This window comes from Gossypium hirsutum, chromosome A05 (genome assembly GCF_007990345.1).
Source record: "Gossypium hirsutum isolate 1008001.06 chromosome A05, Gossypium_hirsutum_v2.1, whole genome shotgun sequence".
NCBI lineage: Eukaryota > Viridiplantae > Streptophyta > Magnoliopsida > Malvales > Malvaceae > Gossypium > Gossypium hirsutum.
This window is the reverse complement of record NC_053428.1, coordinates 95,973,389-95,999,382: the sequence shown is the minus strand read 5'-3', so window position 1 is coordinate 95,999,382 and position 25,994 is coordinate 95,973,389. Positions and strand designations below refer to the sequence as shown.

The 25,994-nt window shown below is 29.6% G+C and overlaps 2 protein-coding genes and 1 long non-coding RNA gene across 3 annotated transcripts; 1 reads left to right on the top strand and 2 right to left on the bottom strand.

Annotated features, from left to right (window-relative positions):
* Positions 1-1,147: 1,147 nt before the first annotated feature.
* On the bottom strand, positions 1,148-2,580 carry LOC121229559 (uncharacterized). The gene is made up of 2 exons (XR_005927315.1): positions 2,456-2,580; positions 1,148-1,353 (listed from the first exon to the last, which is right to left on the bottom strand). It is a non-coding gene; the product is annotated as an uncharacterized lncRNA (long non-coding RNA).
* A 6,460-nt stretch (positions 2,581-9,040) lies between these two features.
* On the top strand, positions 9,041-11,040 carry LOC107957126 (uncharacterized). Its single transcript, XM_016892564.2, has 5 exons — positions 9,041-9,696; positions 9,765-10,094; positions 10,174-10,411; positions 10,557-10,670; positions 10,763-11,040. Exons 1-5 carry the CDS (start codon positions 9,367-9,369, stop codon positions 10,858-10,860), a joined length of 1,110 nt encoding a protein of 369 aa, XP_016748053.2. The 5' UTR covers positions 9,041-9,366; the 3' UTR covers positions 10,861-11,040.
* LOC107957127 (NAD(P)H-quinone oxidoreductase subunit S, chloroplastic) lies at positions 11,003-11,812 on the bottom strand. The gene has a single exon (XM_016892565.2). It carries the CDS (start codon positions 11,810-11,812, stop codon positions 11,117-11,119), a length of 696 nt encoding a protein of 231 aa, XP_016748054.2. The 3' UTR covers positions 11,003-11,116.
* Positions 11,813-25,994: the final 14,182 nt, after the last annotated feature.

The window sequence follows — 25,994 nt, the reverse complement described above, 5'->3', positions numbered from 1 at the left end:
AAGATATTACAAGTGTTAAATACACATAAATAAACTCAAACGGGCCAATATACAACAATCTGAGGTTATAGACCACCAAACACGGAGCCAGGTTATGAACCTTAGGACAAACTAGCAAATTGCAATATTATGTCTAAAGATAGTGAAGCCATGTCTTGTGGTATGCCTCCCTTATTTTTGAATTTTAGCTTAGAAGTTCCATGTCTCAAGACAATGCAACCATGTCTCGAGACTTGACCCATATGTCTTGAGACAATGTTTGGACTAAATTTTTGGTATTTTAGCTTCGATGTTTTATGTCCCAAGAAAATAACACCATGTCTCGAGATTTTGTGCCCTATGTCTTAAGACATGTACCCAGAAATCTATGAATCACATGAAAATGCTCTTGAGGTCTCGAGACATGTTCTTAATGTCTCAAGACACATGCCTATAAATGCCAAAAACAATCATTACTAGTCATGCAATTGAGCCTTTATATGCACCTAAAAAGATACAACATGCAACCCCAATACAAACACAATTGATATACTAAAACAAGTCTAAAACATGCAAAACATTAGCACTAACATAATAGATTAAAAATTCACTAGGTAAGTAAAATGTAAACCATAAATTGTAAAATTGAATATCGATAATGACAATGAATCGCAAAGATAGAGAGAAAAAATAGAACACACAGAATTTTACATGAAAACCCTTTTGAGAAAAAAAACCACGGGCAAAGGAGAAGAAAATTATGTTGAATTCAAATGATACAAGAGGAGAGACGATTGCGTCTATTTATAGGTTTAAAAACCTTATTCTAATCAAAGTCAAATAGAAGCAATGCAGTAAGATTAAAACACATTATTTTAATCAACATCAAATAGAGGAAGTAAACTTTTATATAGATTTTACTTATCCAACTTATTTCGTACTGTGAGGCCGAGAGGCCCCTGCACCCCCAGTTACAACCCTAGTCCAATATTTTGCTTATTATGGATCTACGATAGGCTACAACCTTTGCTTTCATAGATCCCCCATCTTGCCTATTGTATTTTATTTTAACAGGAATTTGGGTTACACAATTTCTAACATAAACCATACATTCAACTTAGGAAATTGCATCACAAATCCAAATCAAAAGTATTTCAAAGTCCCAAAATAAGTTAAAACTTGCCAAATATACTCAACATACCAAATCCTTATGAAAATATACTCAAGACAAAAGAATTCGCCCAGTGACCTAGGTACATGCCCAAAATTAAGTTCAAAATCGATGAATTACAAATATTAACAAGTGTGTAGCTATGACTTGAGGCCTTAGATGTTGTGAAAGATCGAATCAAGACTTGTACACACTTCCAATACCTGCACACAGAACAAACAATCCATACGCAGAGGTTTTAAAGATTATCGGTGTTAACAAAATGCCAATCCCATAATATAAAACCATTAAGCAATAAAGCATGCTAACACATCAAAAGATCATCAATTAAACATGTTCCATATAAAAAATGTAGAATTAAATTAGTTTTTTTACCACATTTCTAGTAACATAATTTAAGTCGCATAACATATCCAAGTCATACTTGACATTGCCTCTAAACCTAGGATAACATATTTCCATAATCATAATCATCACAAATTTCAAATCATCTCCATCATTATCATATTGAATCATAATTAAGTTTATGCCTCTGTTAACCAATTATGGATCAAGAATGGAAACATAGATTAATCCCTTAACACTTCACATAGATGCACACAAACACCAAACGAGCGAAAATGTCCCAATACATGTAAAAAAAATGACTTCCCCTAGCCCTTTAAAAATGCAAAAAATTTCCAAATATAAATGCATACAATCACCAATAAAATGGACACAAGTGCCAAATATTCATCCATTACAAACAAACCCTATGGCATGCCAACTATACCAAAACTATTTCCAACACTATTTAATAGGACATTTATTTCATAAAACATGTCTCAAAAACATCAAGCATCATCAATTATCATCATATGTCATTAAATCCACCTAAAACCATCAATGGGATGCAATTCGAAAAAATGTAACTCTTTCTCATTTTTTTTCCGACAATTCAAGAGAACTCTAATCTAATCCATCGAAAAACAAAAACTAACTTCACAATGAAGTTTAATTTAGCAACTCCTAAACACTGAAAAACCATTAGCAATTCAAACTCTTACACTCTCTTACTAGAACTTTCCAAGCTTTCAACAATGACAATTATAAAGAACTCCTTCAAATATATAAAGAAACTACAAATTCAAGTTTCCCACAAATTCTAAACTCAAATTTGACAAGAATCTAGCTAAAAATCGTAGATAAAAGCTTTCTCACTTAACCTTGAAAAATACTCAAAAATGAAAGAAAATGCAAGAAAAATTAAAAAAAAATCAAATTCTCAAGCTTAGAAATCATAAATCTTATTGGAGAACTCATTACCTTGCTGGAAAAATTTTTAAAAAGAGAGAGAAAGGGAGAGAGAGAGTGAGAGAGGGAGAGGTAGAGGGAGGGAGGGAGAGAGAGAGGGGGACATAAAGGGAGAGGGAGAGGGAGGGAGAGAGAATGTTGGTAAAAATTAATTGTGACAGTGATATAGACGAGAAAGTCAAAAATATTACTTTTATAATTATTTTAAGGCGAGATAGTGTGAATTTTTTCTAAACATTGAATTAAGTTACATCAAATGTCATATCAATTTTTACTTTAAAGAAAATTTACCCAATTGAATTGATTTAAAGAATATTCTTTTTTATTTTTCTGATCTCTATATAAATATTATATTAATAATTTTATTATATCTATTTTATTTTTATTATAATCACATAAAAATTAGAATATACTGATAAATTATTTTTTATGTCAATTAATAATAAATTGCGAAAGTTATTTTTATGAGTTTAAAAATTTGTCCCAAAATAATGTACATTAAGAAGTTATGTAAATTTCATTTTAATTTATAAAGTTTTGAATAATATAAATAAATGAAATAAGTAAAATCAGCTCCATGCTCCCGCCTTTCAACCGACATTGCTGTTAATTTGAGTAGGTTAAGGCGTGGCCCCACCGCACACTTTTTTTGTTTTTATCATTAAATAAATTATTATGTTTTCCGATTTTATTTTTTATAATTCCTTGTTTGGCGGGAAATTTACTGAACCCAATTTGATACCTGGCGTCAAGTCCGGGATGTTAACGAGCCGTTATAACGTACCTGAAAGTTTCCAAATGCATTCATGCGATTTGCCGTTTAGGAGTAAACAGCGATCACGGTGGAAAACGGCAACCGTTTAAATAGGCGGGGATAAGCCGATATAAAGAAGTGGGATTCTGAATTTGTACAGGTGCCACGTCATCGAAGATTCAGATTCCATGATATTTGTACGGTACAGATTATGATCTTATCACCAACAAGTTTATGGGGATTCCGTGACACACTAAGTTTAGCTACCATAAATTAAATTAAAAATTTTATTATATGCGTTTTTATATGAAAATTATGTATTTAAATTACAGATATACATTTAAAAATAATATACACTGAAGAATAAAAATATAATTTAAGACTAAAGATAATACATATGTAATATATATGAAATCATAATAAAAAAAGTATTTAAAATATGAATAAAAAGAGATTTAAATATGTAAATACATCATATTAAATGCACATCATTTGTTTATCATGTTATTGACAACTCATTTGACAATTCGCGTATACTTCATGCTAATTTTTTTTGAATTTTAAATTTTTAAAATTTTTTTATAATTTTTAAATATTTGATGACATGACATATAAAACAAATATTGGCATGTTAGTATAGAGTACACATGAATTACATTGAGGGTTGCCACTGTTTTAATTAAATTTCTGTTAAAAACAATTTAACTATTTTAAAATATTAATTATCAAATTTAGTTAAAAAAATATAAAATTGAAGGTTGAATTTGTATTTATACTTAATTAAAATCCATTTTAGAACCTATTTTATTTGGTTTACTAAACACATGATAATTAATGAATTCTATTATCAATCAAAAGATAAGTTTTAGATATTTTATTATTTGCAGTATTTTTCATCATTAATAAATATTTGATTATCACCTTAATTGATTATAAAAATATTTAAAATTATTTTATTAAATCGTGTTTATTTTAATATTTTCTTTATCATTTCATTTCTCTTGCCTCTAATACATATGTATTTTTTTTTAAATATGGCCATGTATATATGTTTTTTTTCCCAATCATTTGAATGTATTTTAAACAAAATTAGTAGTATTATATTCTAAGCATATTTTAAAACAAATCTTAAGTAAAATATTTTTTAATAATTGGACCGATATATTTTATTAATAATGAATGAATGATGTGTCCATTTGTCAAAATATTATGGTTCCACGTCGTATTGTTTCTTAATTTGCTAATATACCTTATATGATATTAGTTGCATTCCCATACTATCAACAAGTTTATTATATTTAGTAATTAGTTTTTTCTTCATATATACATAAGTTCATTATCTGTATTAATTAAAATATATTATATTAAATTATTAAAAAGATATACAAAATTTATAAAATTTCATGAATAATATTATTAGAAAAGTAAAAATAATTAAATATTTTTTTATAATAATGATAGTTTAAATTATAATGAATATAAATTAAGATAAAAAATTTAATATTGAAAATAAACTTGAATGATTTGTTATTACTGCCAATTATGATTTTAGCTTTACTCTTAAAAAAGAATTAGAATATAATTTAAAGATTAAAATAGAATTTTTTTTGTAAATTAAATTATTAAAAAATTTTACATAAAAAAGTTGTATAAAAAATACAATTGGAAACTAAATTAATATTATGATTTCAATAACACCTTTGATATCTTTCTCATTTATATGAAAGAAATATTTTATATATATTATATATGAAACTCAATTTTCAATAATTAAAAAAAATGAATGCATGAATGAGTAAAATTTAAATTTAAGGGACTTGAAGCACATATTGTATTTTCAACATTAGATATTAAAAATCGTATATAATGACTTAAAATTAAGAAAAAAATTTAAATTGGACTAAGTGTGTAAGTATTTATATATATATTTTTCATAATCTATGATTAAATCAATTATAATAAAGATTATTGACATATATGATTCTTGTTATATGAAGGTGTATTCAATATTGATATATTTTTCAAGCTGTTTGTTTCTTATTTTTTGTTTTGCTTAGTGGCGGTGTCAGCCTTCGAGCTGGCTATCGCCTGCATTTTTCCTTCCCATATCAACACTTTCTTTCTTTCTTTCTTTTTCTCATTCACTATACATGTCTTCTTTCTTTTCAGTTTACAAATCTATCTTGTTAGTATCTTTGTTGTCTTCACAAGTTGTGTTAGACAGATGATAGTGCCTGTCATTTGCTAAAACTCCACCAGCCACCAGTAGTTTTTCTTGGAAATGGGTGACTCTTCGTCAACTTCTTAATTTGTTTATATTTTGACAGTATTTCAAAATAATAAATGATTTCACACGTCTATTTGGACCCGTGTTGTATTAAGTTTTATATGTTTTTTGTTTGTTTTTCCATTGTTTAATTAGTCTTCAGTTTTAGAAATTTTTGTCTGTTCTTGTAGCATGTTTTTTTTAAGTCTTGCTTATGCATGTAATCTTAGTTTTATAAGTGATTTTATGGATGATTTTGTTGTCATCCTCTCTAGTTTGGTGAATACTTGATTCTTTTGTCGATTTTTGCTCGCCGGTTTGGACTATTGGAGGTTGATTTCCTTATTATATTAAGTGCTTGCAATCACTCCAGATGTGTCGTACTTGAGTTGTGACAAAGCCAATTGTCAACGTGTCATAATGTTCTATTGATGCTAAAGCTAAAAACTTTGTTGTGTTGATGGAGTTTGTGATTCACCGTCTACGACGAGTGTTTGCTATTATTTTCTCTCTAAATTGTATAGTTTCATTAATTGAACGAATTAATGAATTTACCTTCTAAAAAAATTGATATATTTTTATAAGGAAATCAAATTGAAATAATGTTCATTTTAATCTTTACTCAATAAAGACACATGGAAAATAATTAGCGTGTCAAATGACAGTTTCTTGACTGTGCTATATTAAAATATTTTCCTTAATTGTAACTTTAAATTGCTATAGTATCTATATATATATATATTAAATTACTTGATATTAATTTTTTTAAAAAATTAAAAGGATTTACAAATAATATAAGTAAAAAATATAAAATAATGTGAAAATTAATATATCTAAAAATAATAATTCAAAAAGTAATATGTCAAATTAAATTACTATAAGAAATAAAAATTCATTTTAATAAAAAAAATTTAAAAAAAATTCAATCATAATTTTTTTTAAATAAAGTACTTAAAATGGAATTTATATATATATTTCATTTAAGATAATTGATTGTAAATATAGAGAAAATATTCATATTCATTCCTAAATTAAATGAAGTATTTTATATTGATTAGGATGTGGACTTAATAATTATACTAGGAAGTGTCAAGTACTTGCCATAATTACCCAAAACATTTATTTCCTTATTCAAAATAAATTATATTACTTCAAGGTCTTTTAATCTTTATAATTTATTTTAAAAAATCAATAAAAAATTTGCACCATTTAAACTTATATTTGAGTTCAAATTAAAGTATTTTAATTTAATTTATTTTTATTATGTATATATTATTATCTCCATCAATTGTATATATTGACAATGTTGTTGATTGAGTTGATGTCACAAGTTAACTCGAAACTAATTAAAGATCAATGATAACACCATGATAAATAATTGTAATGCATTTAGTATTTTTAATATGATGTATTTACGTATTTACGTATTTACGTATTTAAATTTTGTTTTCCTTACATTTTCTTTTTACATTTTAATATCGTCCATATTTCATGTGCTATTATTAATTAAATTCAAATCGTATATTTTATTATTTGGGTGAGTATTTGATACGCTAGCAATGTACTTTCTTATTCAACAAATAGTCATGCGTTTCTTTTTTTAAAATATTTATTTTTTAATATTTTACTATACCTCCATAAAATATTTTTCAATTCCCTGATCTTGCTTGTGGACTTAAAAACTCTATCAGCGGTGTACCAAATAATTTCGCTTATTATTTATAGGTTAGAAATTGATAGATTAATAGTGTACTTTTTTTTATTTCACAAGCAATCTTAAAATATTATCACATGTCTCTTTTTTAAATATTTATCTTTTTAATATTTTACTATATTTCTATAGAACACTTGTCAACCTTATAAATTTAAAAACTCCACTGACAATATACCTAATATTTTCTATTATTTATTATATTTTATTTTTAAACATACTTTTATATTTTAAATATGTAATTTTTACACATATATATATATATATGTGATAAAACTTTTAATAAAATTTATATAGAAAGAATGGATTAAGTTGAGTTGAATTGAGTTATGTATACGATAGGGATTTGTGACTATGTATAAAAGAAAATCAAGCATGGTTTCAAAGGGGAAAACAATTATAATCATAACAAATAATGCATGAAGGGGATGCCCTAATTATTATGTTTTCTCTTTTGAATTATGAAAAAGAAACTAGAGTGGGATGCTAATCTACGTAGGTGTAGTGTGGTGGTAATTTATTCTATTTTTTAATTATATATTTAGGGGTTCGATTATTGTTTATGAAAATGAAGAATATTTTAAAATAAATCAAGTTCTAGCAATGAGAGAATTTATCACTGTTGTTTTCCTTAAGTTCGATAAAAAAAATAATTGACATTGTAAAAGGAATCTTAATTTACTTCTAACCTTCAGATATAAGGCGAAAGAAAAAAAATCGAAAAATGATGTTTGAATAATTTTTAGAATATAAGTTAAAAAATTATTATTATTAAAATCAAATTAAATTATATTTTTTCATTAATTTATAATTATTTTTATTTTTATGATGTAAAAAAATATTTTTATTTAAAATATTTAAAAATAACTTAAAAGTCGTATATAGATATTATTTTATCCAATAATGTCGAGAAACCATAAAAACAAATCTTATTTTATAAAAAAAAGAAATTCAAACACAAAATTAAATATAGAATTAAAAAATGTAAAAAAGTTGGATGAAAATGAACCCAACTTACAGCTATATTATATAGATTCCTAATCCAATTGGGCAACAAATATAGATGATAAAATCATAATAACTCCTCCTCTAAAATCCTACTTACTCTGAAGATTGAGTCTGTGTGTTATTGATAAATAATTTAGGTGCATTATTGCGCACTTTCCACTACCAAAGTTATTAGCACAATCGGGTCAAAAGCAATGGCCAATTTCCAAATTTATACCAATAGACTTTGACTTCCTACTCCCTTAAAGGGTAAAATGACTTGCGAGAGCTCAAATACATCTAATTTTAATTTTTGAATTTCAGAAGCAAATTATTGATAAACAAAATAAGTCATTTTTACACTCAATAATTTGCAACAAACAGAGACAAATAATATTTTCTTTTAATTTTATATATCTCTGATTATATCTGTTTCTTTTAACACAACGCATAACCTCAAATTTAATATAAATAAAAATGATAGGGACTTGTACCAAAGCACTCTCCAATCCAAATCGATTATGAAATTCAATAATTGATAATCGACTAATAAAATAATATAAATCAATCCTACAATTAAATTAATTGCTATATTTGTTTAACGATAGTTGAATTACATTGAGTTGGTTATGATTATTTTTTTGTTTCTGAAAGAATGGTTGTTAATTTCTTGATTGTATATGATAAATGTCTTTTTAATTTTTAAAAAATTGACATTTATCTTTTCTTTTTATTTTTTTAAATTTTTATAACCCTAACTCTTACAAATAAATTCCATAAAAGTAAAAAGAAAAAAAGAAATAGTTGCAAGTATTTTTCTTTAATATTTGAATATAATTGTTAATTAAGTTTAAAAATAACCAAAACAAAAGAGGACAAAAGTGTCCGGCCACTGGACAATTCCTTTTCGGTTGTTTGCACATCTTACATTCCAAGAAATTTTCATTTCTTTATTTTTATTAAATATTATTTGGTATTGCCATTTTTAAGGCTGACCCTGAAACCTTAATAAATGCAGTTTGTCTTCAACATTCTCTACCCCTAACCCCTTCTCCTTCCCTCCTTTCCTTTCTTTCAAAATCCTTACTTATTAAGTCTCACCATTATTGTGAATCCTTCACCTCATCTCATCTCATCTCGCCTCACTTCCCTTTCTTTCCTTCTCTTTCCCTTTTTCCTCTGTTTTTCATTGTGTTCTTTTGGTCATGGCTAAGCAGATGGATGATTCTGAGTTTTGGCTTCCACCCAAGTTTTTAATGGATGATGACTTTGTTTTGGAGAAAGAGAAGCTTCAGAGAAGCAATATTGGCGAAAACAACCCTAAGTCGTTGGTTTCGGTTCATGGTTTCCCAACTGAGTTCCCCTACGAGTTCGACTATTCCTCTGCTCTCGGCTCTCCTGTTGAGTCCGTTGTTGGGTCTATCGAAACTGAAAGCAGTGACGAGGATGAGTTTCTTGCTGGGCTGACTCGTCGACTTCCTCTCTCAATTACTCATAAACTCACCGTTCCTAGCTTTTCTTGGGACAAAAATGAGGTAAATAATTTTTGGGTTTTTCATGTCGAGCTTGAAGCTGTTAATCTTAATCCTCTGTTAATATTCAGAAAACTGGAGCTTTGGCGAGTTCACCCCAGTCAACTCTGAGTGGGTTCGTAAGCTGGTCAGCTTCAAGCAATGGCAGCCCAAATGGTCCTTCCCAAGTCCCTTCTCCACCAAAAACTCCTTTCGGTGCCCAAAATGACACTTGGGATCTCATATATGCAGCAGCTGGCCAAGTTGCAAGGCGTAAAATGAGCAATGAAGCCTCCAAATTCATCAACTTCAACCATGGAAGACTCCTTCCCAAGACACACAATCATTCCTTCATGAACAACTCGCCCTCTGGGTTGTATCCAAGTCAGAGTCTTTCTTATAATCTTGCTCCTAAAAATCAGGTAAGCCTTTTTTTTCCTTCTAAAAAGTAGGGTTTTGATTTTATTTTGATATGGGGCTTACACGGTTCCTTTTTTTTAGACTCATAGAAGGCAAATGAAAGCAAGCAACTGGAAAGAATCGCTTCAACAACAACAGCAACTGCAGCAAACCCAGTGTAGAGCAAAGAATAATGCTGTTGGGGGAAGGTCCTCTGGTACTTGCACCAGAGCTATGTTTCTTGGTGGATCTCAAAGTGTTAAAAGAGAGATTGCTGGAACTGGTGTTTTCTTACCTCGTACATATCCAAACAACACTCCTGCGCCTCAGAAGAAATCAGGTACTAAATCCTTGTTTAACCCACCATTCTTTTGAGGGCTCCTTTAAACCCTTTGAAAACAACATATTTGCTCCTCAGTTTTTGTTCTTAAAGCCATGAATTATTGAGTTTTCTTTTGCTTGGTTCTTATTTCTGTTTGAAACAGGTTGCTCAACAGTGCTAGTCCCAGCGAAGGTTGTTCAAGCTTTAAATCTGAACTTTGCTGATTCCAGCAGTCATGTTCAGCCACATCTCAAAGCTAGCTTTGGCCCAAACTATGGTGAGCCTACGGATCACACCATTTTTGCACTCCCGAAAGCTTAACTGAACCAAATTTAAGTCATTGAATCATGATTGTTCTAAATTATGCAGATGCTTTGGTTGCCAGAAGAAATATACTGTTGAACCAAACAAGGAGAAATTATAGAGCAGAAGGAGGCCTAAATCTTCCCCAGGAGTGGAGCTATTGAAACCTGGAAATTTTAGTTGAGAATACTCTTAATAGTATTTGTTTTGTTGGGAAATTTGCAGTATAGTATTAGGTTAGTAGTTGATGTTGTAGGTATATTGTATTTTGGTTAATACAAGGAAATCAAGAATGTGATAATGTAGTTTAGGAACCAATAAAAGAGCATTTAACATATCTTTTATATGCCAGTGATTCCTAACTAAGCATTAATAGTCAAAAACTGCTTCGTACCATTTCATACATTTGAGACAGAGAAATCATTTTGGATCCTTTTCTAACAAAGCTTCAAGAACAACAGACTTTGGATTCTTCATTGGAGGGCCTTTTTCTCTGCGTTCAAGCTCGTCCAGTCGAAACGTGATCAATCTATCCCAGTTTCCACCTTCGAAAAGAACCCCTGCTTTCCCATCAGTGATCCGCTGCACAATGCCGCAGTACATGTAGAAGGGGTTGTTCGGGTTCTTAACAATCGCGATCATTCCCGGCATTAACAGTGGCAACTCCGGTGATTTTGGCTTCCCAAGACTAGCAATATTTACCGAATCGGAAACTGATTGCTTCGCCGGTGGTGGGTTTTCCTCAATGAACTTTTTCAATCCCTTTTCACCACCGGGGAACCCCCCGGTTAGCCCCATCATCTCCTTTTCGAAAGCATCATCTGGAACTGAGATTGCTGTGCTGTCAGAACTTTCAACATCTGTGTTACCAACTGATGAACCTTCATCCACGTTTCTCTTTAGCTCAACTTCAATGCCTTTTTCTCCATTGCAGAGCCCCCTACCTCCCAAGATTTCAAATAGATCAAACTTGGCATAGAAGGCCTTTTTAGGCTGTTTGGCAACCGAGAAAAATGGTTTATGAAGACGATGGGTGATGGGGCTTTTTCCTAGGAAATGAGATTGAAATAGAGAACCTTGAAGGGTTGGGAGAGTGATGGAAGAAGAAGAAGCCATGGTTTGGTTCAGAGTCCAAGTGGAGAAATAGCCCTTTTCTAGATTCTAATCCTAACCACAAATGTTTTCTATTGGTTGCTGATTTTATCTTCAAACTATTCGTCCCACTGTACATGTAACATAGGATAGGAATAAGATATCCAATTCATTAACAACCGCTCATTAAAAAAAATAATTTATTAAAATTTAACTCTATTAATATGTGCATTGTTATCAATGTAAAAAAATTTAATTTTAAGTGTGTTGAAGTATATTATTTTTTCTATTTATAGGTAAAGAGAAATTATAATATTATGTCAAAAAGAACAAATATGATCAGAACCTATAATAAAATTATCTAATAAAAACAAAACTAAAGAATTTAAAATTAATAAAATGTGAATTTTATTAATAACATGAATATTAATCTTCATTTTATATATATTTTTAATGAGGTATGTGATTAACCATTTCATTATATTAAACTAGAAAGGTACTCGATTTTGCTGCAGATGTGTAATCAAATATAGGAATAATGTATCAAGAAGTTTTATGGGAATGTTACTTTGGATTCCAACAAAATTAGTTTAAGATGGTAAAATGGATGATAATCACAGGAGAATGGCGGGAGACCATAAGCGTTTATAGAGAATGCAAAATGAAGGAGAAAATCTGGAATCAATTTTAAAACAATTAAAAAAAAACTATAAATCTTTTGAACGAAAGAAGAAGTGATTTTTCTTTCTTTTTTTTTAATTATTTTATGAAAATTGGAGGTTTATGTTCACAATGTGACTTAATATAATTGGTGGTAAGGGTTAGGCTCGGAATTTGATATCTAATTCATTAACAACTGCACATTAAAAGCCAAATCTAAATAATTTAGAGTTAATATTATGGATATTTAAACGGTTAACCGAATTAATTAAACTTTTTAATCCTTCAACCGTTAATTGAATCAAAATTTTTTCAAAAAAAATTAAAAGAACTAAGATTTATATTTATATTTATTTTTTGTTAAAACAAGTATAAAACATAAAAAAAAATTAATAATATTCATTTGACCAAATTAATCGATTTAACTGAAAGGTCCCAAAAATTTGAATGTTCGTTTATTAAATTTGATCAATAAGATAAGTGTTTGTTATAGTGGTTTAGAGCCTTAACTGTGTGTTTGAGGTCAAGGGTTTAAATATCTCATTTTGAAATCTTTACTATTTATTTTGACTTAACCTTGAACTTTCGACTTAAGTTTATTTTTGCATTAACTTATGTCAAGAATGAGTCTGCTAGTTTAATGGTTAAATTTCTATATACCCTTTGGTCTTGTGTTTGAGTCTCTGCATAAAAGAGAATGTATTTTATTTATTTTTCTACTCCGAAATTAGTTATTTTAAATTAATTAAATGGTTTCCTTCTTTCCCTTTCCCTTTTTCTTTTTACATTTCTTTTTGTTTTTGTTTTTACTTCTTGTCATTTCTCTCATTTGCTTTTCATTGATTCCTCTCTGTTAAATTTTTGCTACTGTTTGTGGGGAAAATTGCATATTTCGTTATTTTTTGACTGAAAGGTTAACTGCGTAAGTTTTGTTGTTGAATTTCTGTTAACATTCGTTATCGTTCGTTGTTGTCAAATTTGGTTTTTGCTTAATTTGCTTGAATTCTCTGCTTAAGTGTTCAATTGGTATTCTTTTAGGCGAAGATCTAGAGGATAACAATTTGCCTAATGTTTTATGCCTGTGAGTTGCAGTATCGTGCAAAGGTAATTGTTGATTTTTGAGTTTGGGGTTCTTGTGTCGAAGCTTTTCGACGTAACTCGATTTTTGTGTGCTAATTTTAGCGTTTCGTTGGGAATAATTGTTTAATTAGTCATTGGATTATCGTTTGTAAGTTCTAGAGTCACTTTTGTTGCTTCTACATCGAATCTATAGTAGGTGTGTAACAAAATTCGAGTTTTCTACGAACGATGAAAGCCGGAATCCATGGCTGTCAATGCCACACGGCCATGTGCTAGGTTGTGTGGTAGGTTATGGAACTCTCTAACTTAGGTCATACAGTTGTGCGGCACGGACGTGTGTCCAAGCCGTGTGAAGGACTATTTCGATTGTGAGTCACACGGGCAAATGACACAAGCGTGTGTCTAGACTATGTAACTCTTTGACTTGAGTCACACGGGTGTGTGTCAGGTCGTGTGCTAGATTGTGTAACTCTTTGACTTGGGTCACACAACCGTGTGCCAGGCCGTGTGAGGCATTATGATAAGCCACATGGGCAGGTGCCAGGTTGACCACATGGGCCAATCATCCAGGCCGTGTGAATCCACATAGGCATATGGGCCAAAAATCAAAATTTTTCGTTAGGGCTGTAAATGTTGTTCGAATTGAACGTAGGCCTTTTGTAGGGTCCGTATTATCTGAATTAGGCTATAAAACTCATTATTTGATGATTTGTTACTGGAAAATCTGTTATTTGAACATTCATATGATGTGTACGCATATCTGATTCTGTAAATTATGCATCTGCATTGGGGCGGGATTTGTGATAAATGAGGAAGTGTGGGCAGTTTAATTATCTGCCGATTCTGGTGGCTAAGCCATATATTTATATATATTTGATCTTTGTAATTTATCGCCCTCTAATCTGGCAGCTATCCTGCAACATTCTGAATGTGATATATAGTCACTATGTGGTGTGTAAGGATGAATGGAGATGGTGTGTAGAGGATGGGAGTAGGAAATCTACATCTGTATCTGATATGATCTATATTTGATATATGCTGTTTCTGTTTCTGTATCTGACTTTGAGAATTATCTAAATACTGAGAACTCGAATACTTGTCTGGTATTTTCTGCTATTTGAATACATAAGTTGCACACTGAGTATGTAAACTCATTTCATCAGTTTGGTTGAATTTCAGGTAACTCACAGACTTAGGCGGGTCGGCATAGTAGGAGCTCGGTCATGTTCGTTTAATTACTTTATTGTTTTATAAGAATTTATACTATTGCATATTTCTTTTTGGGTTGCTGTTTTTAAGGTCTGGATTTTGACTTTGAATCGTTTGAAGTTTCATTATTAGACGTTGGGCTATCCATAGGTGGTTTAATGTAGCTCTCCAAATTTGGCCATAATGTCTAGACTGGGTCTGGAGTGTTACATTAACCGAATTAGTAATAGCCTAATACATATAATATATAATATTATTTATTAAGTTTGGTTAATTTAGTTAATTGTCTGATTTCGAATCGAATTAATCGTTAATCAAAATTCCAAAAAACTTTTAACTTATCTCCAACCGAACTAAATAGGTTAATTGACCGATTAATTGAATTAGATCGGTTCGGTTAGTTAATTCAGTTTTAACCGAAATTTGAACATCCCTAGTTAATATAATGTGACATTTTATTAATATCATGAATATTAATGCTCATTTTATAGATTAATTTTTTAATGAGTTATGTGATTAACCATTGAAAATGTATTTTTATTTATTTATTATCATTAAATCAAACTAGAGAAATATCTCAATTCACTACAGACATAATCAACATTTAAATAATGTATTGAGAATGTTTTACTTGAATATCATTCCGGGAAAGAATAAGATTAGTCTCAAACTGTAAAATGGATGAGGACCACTTGTAATTATACTAAAAAAAGTGTAAGGAAATAAATAAAAAAGGTAAATGATAATATAAAAAGTTAACATTAAGAGAAAAGTAGTATCTTGTACACTGGCAGTGTACTTTTTTATTTTTTTATTCCAAAATCAGTCTTATAAAATTGACATGTATCTCTTTTATTTTAAATATTTATTTTTTTAGCATTTTACTATATCCCTAGATGAGACTTATCAACCCCTTGGTCATATGCCACAAATGAGTCATCGTGGGATAATCTTACCGAGTAACATGCTGTGAATAATTGTCCTTTTCAAAGAAAAATTTCTTGTTATATCGCATGATAATACCTACAACTACGATTACAAGATAATTTTTCTTACTTTTAGGATATTTCCTCAATGAGGTTCACATGACAATCCTACCGTGGGATAGTTAAATTGTCATGCCATCATAATAGACCATTGATGAAGGTCACATGTCTTATTTAAGGACCTTCTCCCACTCAATCTTTTAAAAACATGTAATGTTTTTAATATCCGATTTCAATCATGAATGATCAATATATGCATGAAAAGTACATGTGGCATTTTTTCCCTAAACTATATGACATGCTTATCATACATATGCATGAACATACATTCATAGTAAAAAAATATCATCATGCTATCATAAACAAAAGTATAAAATTTAAATGACCCTAACTAGCCAAAGTTTCCATGATTCCATTCAAGAAAAATAATAAAAAAATACAAAATTCAACCCAAAGCATACTTTGGGTCTTCTATCTTGCCACCATGGACTTTCGCTGAGGTATCGGTTCATGTCGCCATTGCCGTCATTTTTCCCCATTGTTGTCGTATCGTTGTCGCTGCCATTGGAAACCGTTAGATTGCCACCTACCACTATCAAGTCTATATCGTTGATCATCACCGTCAGTCTTTTGTCAGTTTGGTTGGGTTAGGTTTGTGTCGTCTCGATCAGCTTGGATGCGTCTTAGTTTTTCGAGTTCCGCCAAAATTATTGGTTACATAGGACCTATGTCTTTTTTCGGCTCACATAATTTATTCTAAAAATAATAAATAAATCTAGTGTGGAGATGATAGTCCACGATTTAATTTACATACTCAAGAATTAATAATAATTACATTTAAATTTCTTGGAATCACAACATTAGCAAAATTACTTTATCATATAAATAATAAAATAATCAAAGACATTCATTCACATACATATCCCTAAACATGCTGGTAGTTACAAGAATGCCACATATTATAAAAAATTAAACACACACGAAGAGAGAAATTTTGGTATCAGTTTATATTATAAACATAGCACAACCTGGATTTGATACCAATTGTTGAAAAAAATCCAGTTTGAAAATGCTTTTCTTGCACAATGAAAAATTAAACTTTTGAAATCGAGCTAGTTTGTGATATTTATAGAAATAAACTTTTCCCAAAATAGCATCTTTGTTTTCAGCTAGACGAATCCTTGTCGTTCTCGGCTTCCAACCGAACAACCTTTTCTACTATTCTCATACCACAAATTTCTTAGAGTGTGGGTTTAAACGAATTCGAATCAAACACAAAACCATAAATTATTTACTTTACTTTTAGTGGAAAACAAAATTCTCTATTTATTAGAAATCGGTAGAATTGTTATTCTAGAAAATAGAATTTATACTTAGAAATTAAATTCTCACTATTTTCAAGCAGAATAACAATATCTCAAAGATGTGTAAACCTTGTTATGTATTTAGCCCTACCAGTGCCATCTATTTATAGGGAGAATAAATGAAACCCTTATTGAATTAGTAGAAGTCTTTTTAATAGAAAAACAACTTCCTAGTTGATTTAGCAGAGAGAGGGGCTAATAGGGTGTGCTTTCCTTCATATGTATTATGATGGGGATTCAAATATCTCCTGTATTGGGTCCAATTATAAGTGCTTCCTAGACTTTTAATCCAACACTTTACAATTCAATCCAACCCAATACATGTTTTTCTATTTTCCAAAACAAATATCATAAAATAATTTTCCGATTAAATAATTTTCTCAACCCAATTTTGAATCTGTTAAAATCATGACAACTTTATCGTAAAAGAATCTACGATAAAATATATTTAAATTTTCTGTATTGAACGGATTCACAATGACCAATTAATTTAATTCTATTTTCGAACTTCAATTAATTAATTCTTAGGTAATTTTCATACTTAGTAAGGAACCCACATTCATTTCTGAATGTTTCCCATTTATCTAACTTTATCATTTCTATCCATTTCTATCTATTTCTATTCATTTGATTCAACATGCAATTCATTTCTAGTTTCAACGAGCTAGCGGAGGGACCGATTAGACATATGTGATTAGGGCTCAAATGATTTATAATTAAGTTCTAGTTTTTTACCTATTAATTATAAATTCATTTAATCCCGAAGTCATTTCACTATAGTATCATGACCGAGTTCTCCCTAATAACATACCATTATGAAAGCTACTTGACCAGTGCTTATTTAATGACCTTGCCATTGGGATAAATCCACTCTCCCAATATGATCTTATTTTATCTCATGATAACTATTACATCTTCCTTCATAAAAAGTCAATTAATATAAAATAGTAATCAAGTCATTCATCACAAAGACGAACGACCCATGACCATGTTTACTTTTCATCTATCATGCAATGCCAATGTGAGGATATCATTTACCCGTATCTTGGGCTATGAATTTCACTATTGTGAATGATGCTACATACAATAGAAGTCATATACCTAACGCACTAGCTTTCAATTCCTTATCTATTTGAACTCAGGGTTTTACTGACATCAAACTATATGAGTCACACATACATAGTCTATCATCTATTCAGGATTAAGGTATGCCATAGTCTGAGCATCACAAGTGAATAAATCCATAAATAGATTCAGGATCTATTCTTCTTGGGTCTAGTCTGATGTACTATCAGTCAAGTTAGCCACATCTATGTTTCCATCTTCTAGGAGTCATTCGCTCCAATGCCTAAGAAAATGTATCTCCTCAATTGGACATGATAAACTACATATTAGTCTTTTAATCGATTTGCTCATTTCCAATTAGACTAAGGACATGTTTAGGTTTGTCTATTAATATAAGTTGCCTTTTCGTATTATAATCCGACTACGTAATATCGCTTAGTATTAGTATAAACATTAGACAACCAGTGAGCTACTATTTGATTCTATTTACTTTACATGCAAAAACCACGTAAGGACAATATACAAGAGGTATTAATGTAATTCATGAATAATTTTATTAACCAATTTGTTCGAAACAATTACAAATGTACATAGACGAAAGTACTATACTTAGGGCACCAGATCTAACACCTTGACATAAAGTGTCATAGCTAGTCACATATACCAACATTAACATCCAAATAGGTTAGACACACTTACATATCATGAATAATATCACCTAATACCAAAGTAATTACATGCCATATATCAAGTATAAACATATACCATTCCATACTAAATACCTTTTCAAGCTTTCCCAATTAAATTATAATATATATCTTCCAATGGAACTCTAGTAAAACGGACTTGGATACGCAGGTCAATTAAGTTGCTCGTTTGAGCTAAAATCACATTAGGTTACTTGTTTGGGCTAAACCTATGTCATATATTACTTGAGAATCCATGAAAAAGGTTGGATCTCGTTATATTACTCAAGAATTTGCAACAAGGCTAGATCTTGTTAGGTTACTCGAGAATCTGCAATAAGGCTAGATCTCGTTATGTTACCCGAGAATTTGCAACAAATCCTAGATCTCATTATAATTTGTAATAATCTCAGATCAAGCGCTCTTATGACTCCTATTGGCATACCAATCATATCCTAATATTTTACTAAGTTCGCATGGGCATCAATTACATAAATTTCATTATCATCATTGTACTTGTTCACATGTTTCAATTTAATCCGTTCTAGCCACATGTGCCAAACTGCTAGTATACTAAATTATAGTCAGTCATACATATACATTTAGATATTCAATTAAATACAATTACACATACCACACAAGATGAGTTAGTAAGTTCCATGTGAACTTAACTATTCTAAACACCGAAACAAGTGGATTCTTTATGGACTAATCCACAAGTTTAGCTTTTCCCCTATTAGCTCCACTTTAATTCAAATCGTGTTCTATATTGTTATTTTATATAACCAATCAATGCAAAAAAAAATTCATACTATTCCATGATATGTATGATCCTATATAAATTTATTTTTTGATTTTCCTTATATTTTATATTTTATTCAATTTAGTCCTTGAACTAGAGATAGGCTTAACTTTCAATTTCTAGCTTCAGATTAAAATTTGATTTCATATATTCTCATCAGAGACCTTATACATTCTATTTCTAACATAATTTTATAACATGTTTTACTTTTATTCAATTTGGTCCCTAATGTAACAAAATTTATAAACAAGCTAAATTAACTTTACAATCTTGTCCTTTTCATAATCTAAGCTTAAAATCTATCAATTTCAAGCATAATTCTTCAAGTAATCCCTAAAAATTTAACTATTTATGAAATTTATACATGAGCTAGCTAAATCAAGCTTCTATAACCTGAAATCTATAAAAAAATTCATGAAAAAGGACCTAATTACCTTAGTTTCTCATTGGGCGAAAGCTTGACAGCTTGGGAGGGTTTTCTTTTATTTTCATTAATGGTGGACGGTGAAAAGAGAAGAAGATAATGCCTTATTTTCCACTAACTTTGGCCTTTATACATGATTTATAGTTCAATTAATCTAACTTAATTAATTAAATCATGGTTTAATTTACTTAATCCACCATTAATCAAGTTTAGTGGAAATTTTCATCATCATCCACTAAATTTAATTTAAACATGGTTTAATTACTATTTTGGACCTTTGGCTAATTGCTATTCAAGTCCTCAAGCCTTTTTTCAATTAAAGCTCTATAATGATTGAATTTTTATAATTTAGTCCCTAAGTCTTAATTAGCTATAAATATGGAAAAATTACTCGATCAATCTTCAACATATTTTTATATTAACTTGGTTTATGGAAATGGGATTCTGAAACTATATTTTTTGGTACCACTGGAAATCGGGCTATTACAAGTCTGACTATTAAGTGCTTTTTCATTTGCTTACTAACATTACAGATTTTCATGTCAACGACCCTTGGAAATCTCTTAGGAATGAGGTTTTCTGCATTAGAAAAAAATATTTATGAAGATTGTTACGTGGTTTTGTGCCTTGCAATAATAAGCTTTTAGCTCGTGGAGCAAATATTGATCCTTTGTCCAATATGCCGTTAAGCCAATGAGTATTTAGAGCATATTCTTTTCCACTTCCCTTTCGTGGTTGTTGTATGGATGAGCTTGGTTTCACACCAGTTGTTGCTTTAGTAGAAGGATTTTATCACTCGAATCTTGGCCGAGCAACAAGATGATAAAATGAGGCGTGTGTTGGGGATGATATGGGGTATTTGGTTTAACATGAATGAGGCAGTGTGGAAGCAAAATGTTATGACGGTGGACCAACTTATGCATCATGTAGACGAATTTATACATTGTTGACTAGGGGCGTGGACGGTTCACTCTACTCAATTGGTATCACGCGCGATGGTTGAAGGAGGGGATATTTGTTAGCATAGGTTGGAAACGGGGAAGCTAAAATGTAATGTTGATGGAGCCATTTTCGTGTACAATGGGTATATGGAATAGGCGACATGTAACACCCCGAACCCGTATCCCTCGCTGAAACTGGGTTACGGAGCATTACCAAAGTTTATAGATCAAATAGAAAAAAATTTCAAACATTTCATATCATCAAAACAAGTCATCAAAGCATCATTTTAATCCAAATTATAAACATACCAAATCCAAATCAATTTCCCTAGTTCATGAGCACATAAACATAAAATTAAATTAACATGCACCTATATAGACTTAGTTCAATTTTACCATGCCATAATATCGCTTCAAAAACAAACACATTTATATGTAAAAAACCAACCAAAATAAAACTTATAACCTCATTTACAATCAAACCACAAAATAACTATTATTTAGACACCCTAGGTACATGCCAACACAAAAGAGATATACATCACCACGTTTGAGATCAGGACCGTTAATGGATGCTGAATCGACAATCACACTTAAGTACCTAACATGCGCACGGAAAATAAAACCGTACGCTGAGTATAAACTCAGTGGTATTTCTATAATCTAAATATTTAAAAGAAAAATTAATATAACATACACATTTAATCATACACAGGGACGAAGCTAGAAAAATTTTTTAAGAGGGGCCGGATGAAATTTTAATTTTTTATAGTTTATATCTTTATAATTTGTAAAGGATTAAATCAAACTTTTATAATTTTAAGGGGGGCTAAAGTGAAATTTTACCTTTACTAATTTAAAATTTTTAAAAAAAATTAAGGGCCTAAAATATAATTTTATATTTTAGAGAGGCCCGGGGCCCATGCCAGCCCCCTAGCTACACCCCTGATCATACAGTAACAATAGCCATTCGATTAATCAATTCATAATAATTCATTCATAAACGTATTCATTTCTCATCATTTGCTATCTCAAATAGCTTTTTACAATATAATATACAATCCGTGTCCAATTCATGAATGCACAATTCATGTGTCTCAATCCATATTTCAATTCATAGTCCCATTTTCATTTCACATATAATATCATCCAACATCAATTATAGTGTCATTTCATTTAATTACCCCTATTAACACGACTCGGATTCGGACGAATACACGGATCCAACCAAAACACACTAGTTTGGCACCAGTGCCTCATCGGATAATTCGAAGTAATAATTTGACACCCAATGTCTCATCGGCTAAACCGAAGTAAATTGGCACTCAGTGCCTCATCGAATTAATCCGAAGTAGTAAATTGACACCCAGTGTCTCATCGACTTGAAGTCGAAGAAATCCCTGAACTCTTCTAATCTTATGGCATGTCATCTATATCTGACTCAGCTTGATATAATTAATAGGGTTCCAATTCACTTTCCAAATACAACCAATATTCAATTCAATTCAAATAATCAATATATATTCAATATATATATACCAATTCAATCAATATAAATTTAATAAATTCATCACATACTAAATCAATCCATTTCAATTGTAAAACACAATAATTCTCACCTCAACACTTACCATATACCTTAAATTGAATTATAACAATTAACAATTAAATTCGGATTATAGAAATACAAACCGAAAATTCTGAGCTATTCCTCGTCGACTTTATCTTTTCATTTTTTAGTCGAGGATTCCGGTACGACGTTATCTATGGAATTAAAACAATTAAAATTCATCAATACAGCACAATTCAATCTCATATTTAATATTTTAAAATTTTACTCAATATTTACTTAAATTTCAATTTAGTCCCTAAATCGAGACTAACTTTATTTCTTTACAATTAATTCTATATTTTCATTCAGTTTCCAATTTAAACTAGATTTAAATCTCTAATTTTACTTAAATCCTAAATTTTGAAATTTTCACAATTTAGTCCCTAATACTCAAAATTTATAATTTATTCTACAATTCAATCCTTTTTCATTTCCAACTTAAAAAATCTATCAATTTAATCCATAATACTAAAATTATTCAACATAGGCAACACTTAAAAACTCAATAATTTCTAAAATTTTGATATGGGTTAGATAGTATTTAATACTAGAATTCCAAAAACATAAAAATTATAAGAAAAATGACTAAATTAACTAACCAATTGAATTTTAAACCCTTGAAACCCTAACTTTTTCCTTTTTCTTTCTCTTTTTCCTTCTGTTTCGTTTCACTTTCTTTCCTTTTTTTTTCCTATTTCTTTTTCTTTTATCTAATTGTTATGTTATTAATGTTAAGATTTTATTATAATATTATAATATATTTTAACTTTAAATTTTTATAATAAAATACACTTATGCCGCCTCATTCAATGCAATTAGAATAATTGCTTATTTAGTCCTTTCTTTTATTTTTTAGTCTATAATTAAATTTTCACCCTTTATGCAATTTAATCCTTATACCTAATTACCCTTAATTCATGCAAAATCACCTAACCGAAACCTAATTAACTACACAACTAGCTTCGTAATTTTTTATTAAAAATATTTACGAGTCTAGTTTATGGGAACAGAGTCCTGGGAATGCATTTTTTTTAATTTGGTCCTTTTTAATTAATTAACTATCAAAACATTAAAATTTCTTAACGAAACTTTAATACCACCTTAATGACACTCCGTAAGTATTTATAAAAATATTTATGGCTTAGTTTATAAAAACAATGTCACAAAACCACTGTAAAACGAATTGTTACACGACAGTAGTGTGAAATGACGTAGGTGACTTTATATGATGCATTTCGGGATTTATGAAGAGCACTATTGATTTTTTTTTTCTAGAAATTCTAATTGTCCGAGAGGCTCTTTTTTGGCTCAATTCTTTGGATTTGGACGATGTTATAATGGAGACTGATGGTCAACATCTTTGGCAAGCTTTTCATAATGGTTATGAGGATGCCTTTGACTTAGGATTATTACTTAAGGATAGTGTACTATTGCCTCTTCTTTTCAATTATTTTCTTTCTGTTGGATTCGAAGGGACGCTAATAAGGTTACTCATGTTTTGACAAGAGAAGCTTTATTGAGAGTGAACTACATGGATTGCACTATTTGTCCTTTTTCTATTGCTCGTGTTGTTAATGCTGAGAAATTGTCTAACTTGTATGTTAATGAAGGGAGCTAAGTTTGGGTGTATTGAGTAAGCTTGATGGCTTGGATTTAAGTGTTCTTTTTATTTTATCTTTAATCGTTTTTACCAGTTTTATCTATTAATGAATCTGTCTTTTCTTAAAAAAATTAATAAAATATAAAAGATTTAAATATGAAAACATGAGAATCCCATGTGATGGCTTGGTGGTCAAAGGTGTTTATCGTCTCAGGTGTGGCCTGGGTTCAAGTTGCGCTAGTTATGTTTGTTGTTCGGGATTTGCCTTAAATATGATAAGCTGATAACCTGCCAAAACTAGCCAAGTGTCACTTTAAAGGAAAAAAAATCAATGTATTGTAATTGTTAGAATAAAAAATGACCATCTTCAATCTGATATCAGTAATGGATAGGTGTTAAAAACAATCTAACTTTTATCAATATGGTTTTTCTATGCATTCATGTAGACTTAAAACTTTGCTCTATTATGAATTTATTGTTTTGATGAGATTCCAAGCATGCTGTAAAGAGGACCAAAAAGAAAAAAAAAACAAACTTGAATTCCAAGAAACATCAAAATAATTGTTTGAGGTATAGTTGTTGGTGAACCTCAGACCAACTACTTCAAGTCAATGAAAAATCACATCAAAGCAACCAACATGCAAGACGATTGAAAGAACATAAACACTCAAAATTAAACTTTGAAGCTAACACAAAGTGATATTACAAACCTGAATAAGAGTCCATGAAAACACCAATAGTGGTAATTCTAATGAATTTGAAAGCAACCTATTTCATTCTACAAAACATACACTAAAGCACACCATTTCAAAGCTTCAATATATACTTAATAGTGATGAATACAGAGGAAAAGATTCAATTTTTTAATCAATTCAGTTTAGTTTTTGCAATTTCTAATTAAAATTTCATATAAAAACTTAACCTTTAAAAAATTAATATATCTAGTTATTTATTAAGTTGATTGAAAATGCTTCTTCTAGTTTCATATTTGTGTTTGGAAAGTTATCAAATAATTCAATTTGGATATAATTATTTTTAATTATAGGTGTATAATATATTTTAGTAACCATTACGATCAATAAATCTTTTTAAATTGAACATTTTAATAATTGAATTTTAAGAGAGTGAGAATGGAAAGAATTATATAAAATAATTAATTATGATGATTTCCAAAGATTTTTATTTTAAACTTTTATTCCTTTTTAAGATATAATTATATTCTACCTACTAAGCCATCTAAGTAAATAAATTTTTTTGTAATTATAAAATAATGTACTTTGTTTGAAGGAATAAAATGACGTAATTGTTATATTAATAATTATCACTATGAAGTTTCACCAAATGATTCCTTTTAACAAAACCCATAAACTTAAATTAGAATATTTTCATTGATGCTTTTTGCATAGGATACATAATCATCAAACGAGTTAAAGAAAATCCCTAATTTATGCCTCTTCTAAGCTAATCCCTAATTTATGCCTCTTCTAAGCTAATAAAAAAATAAAAAATTCTGGAACTTGATCATATTACATTAAAATAAACTCTCAATCTTTAGTTTAAGTTGATAAAGTTTTAAAACTTATACCCGATAATCCTAATATTTAATTTATTCTAGAGTAAACCTTTTAACATAAATCAATATGTCATTTTAAGGATAAATGTTTGTTTGGGTATAAGGTTTTTCTTTAAACTTTTTAATCTTAATTTTCAATAGTAATATTATAATAAATATTTCATATTATCTTCAGGCCCGACCTTGGGTCGTCTAGAGGTATAG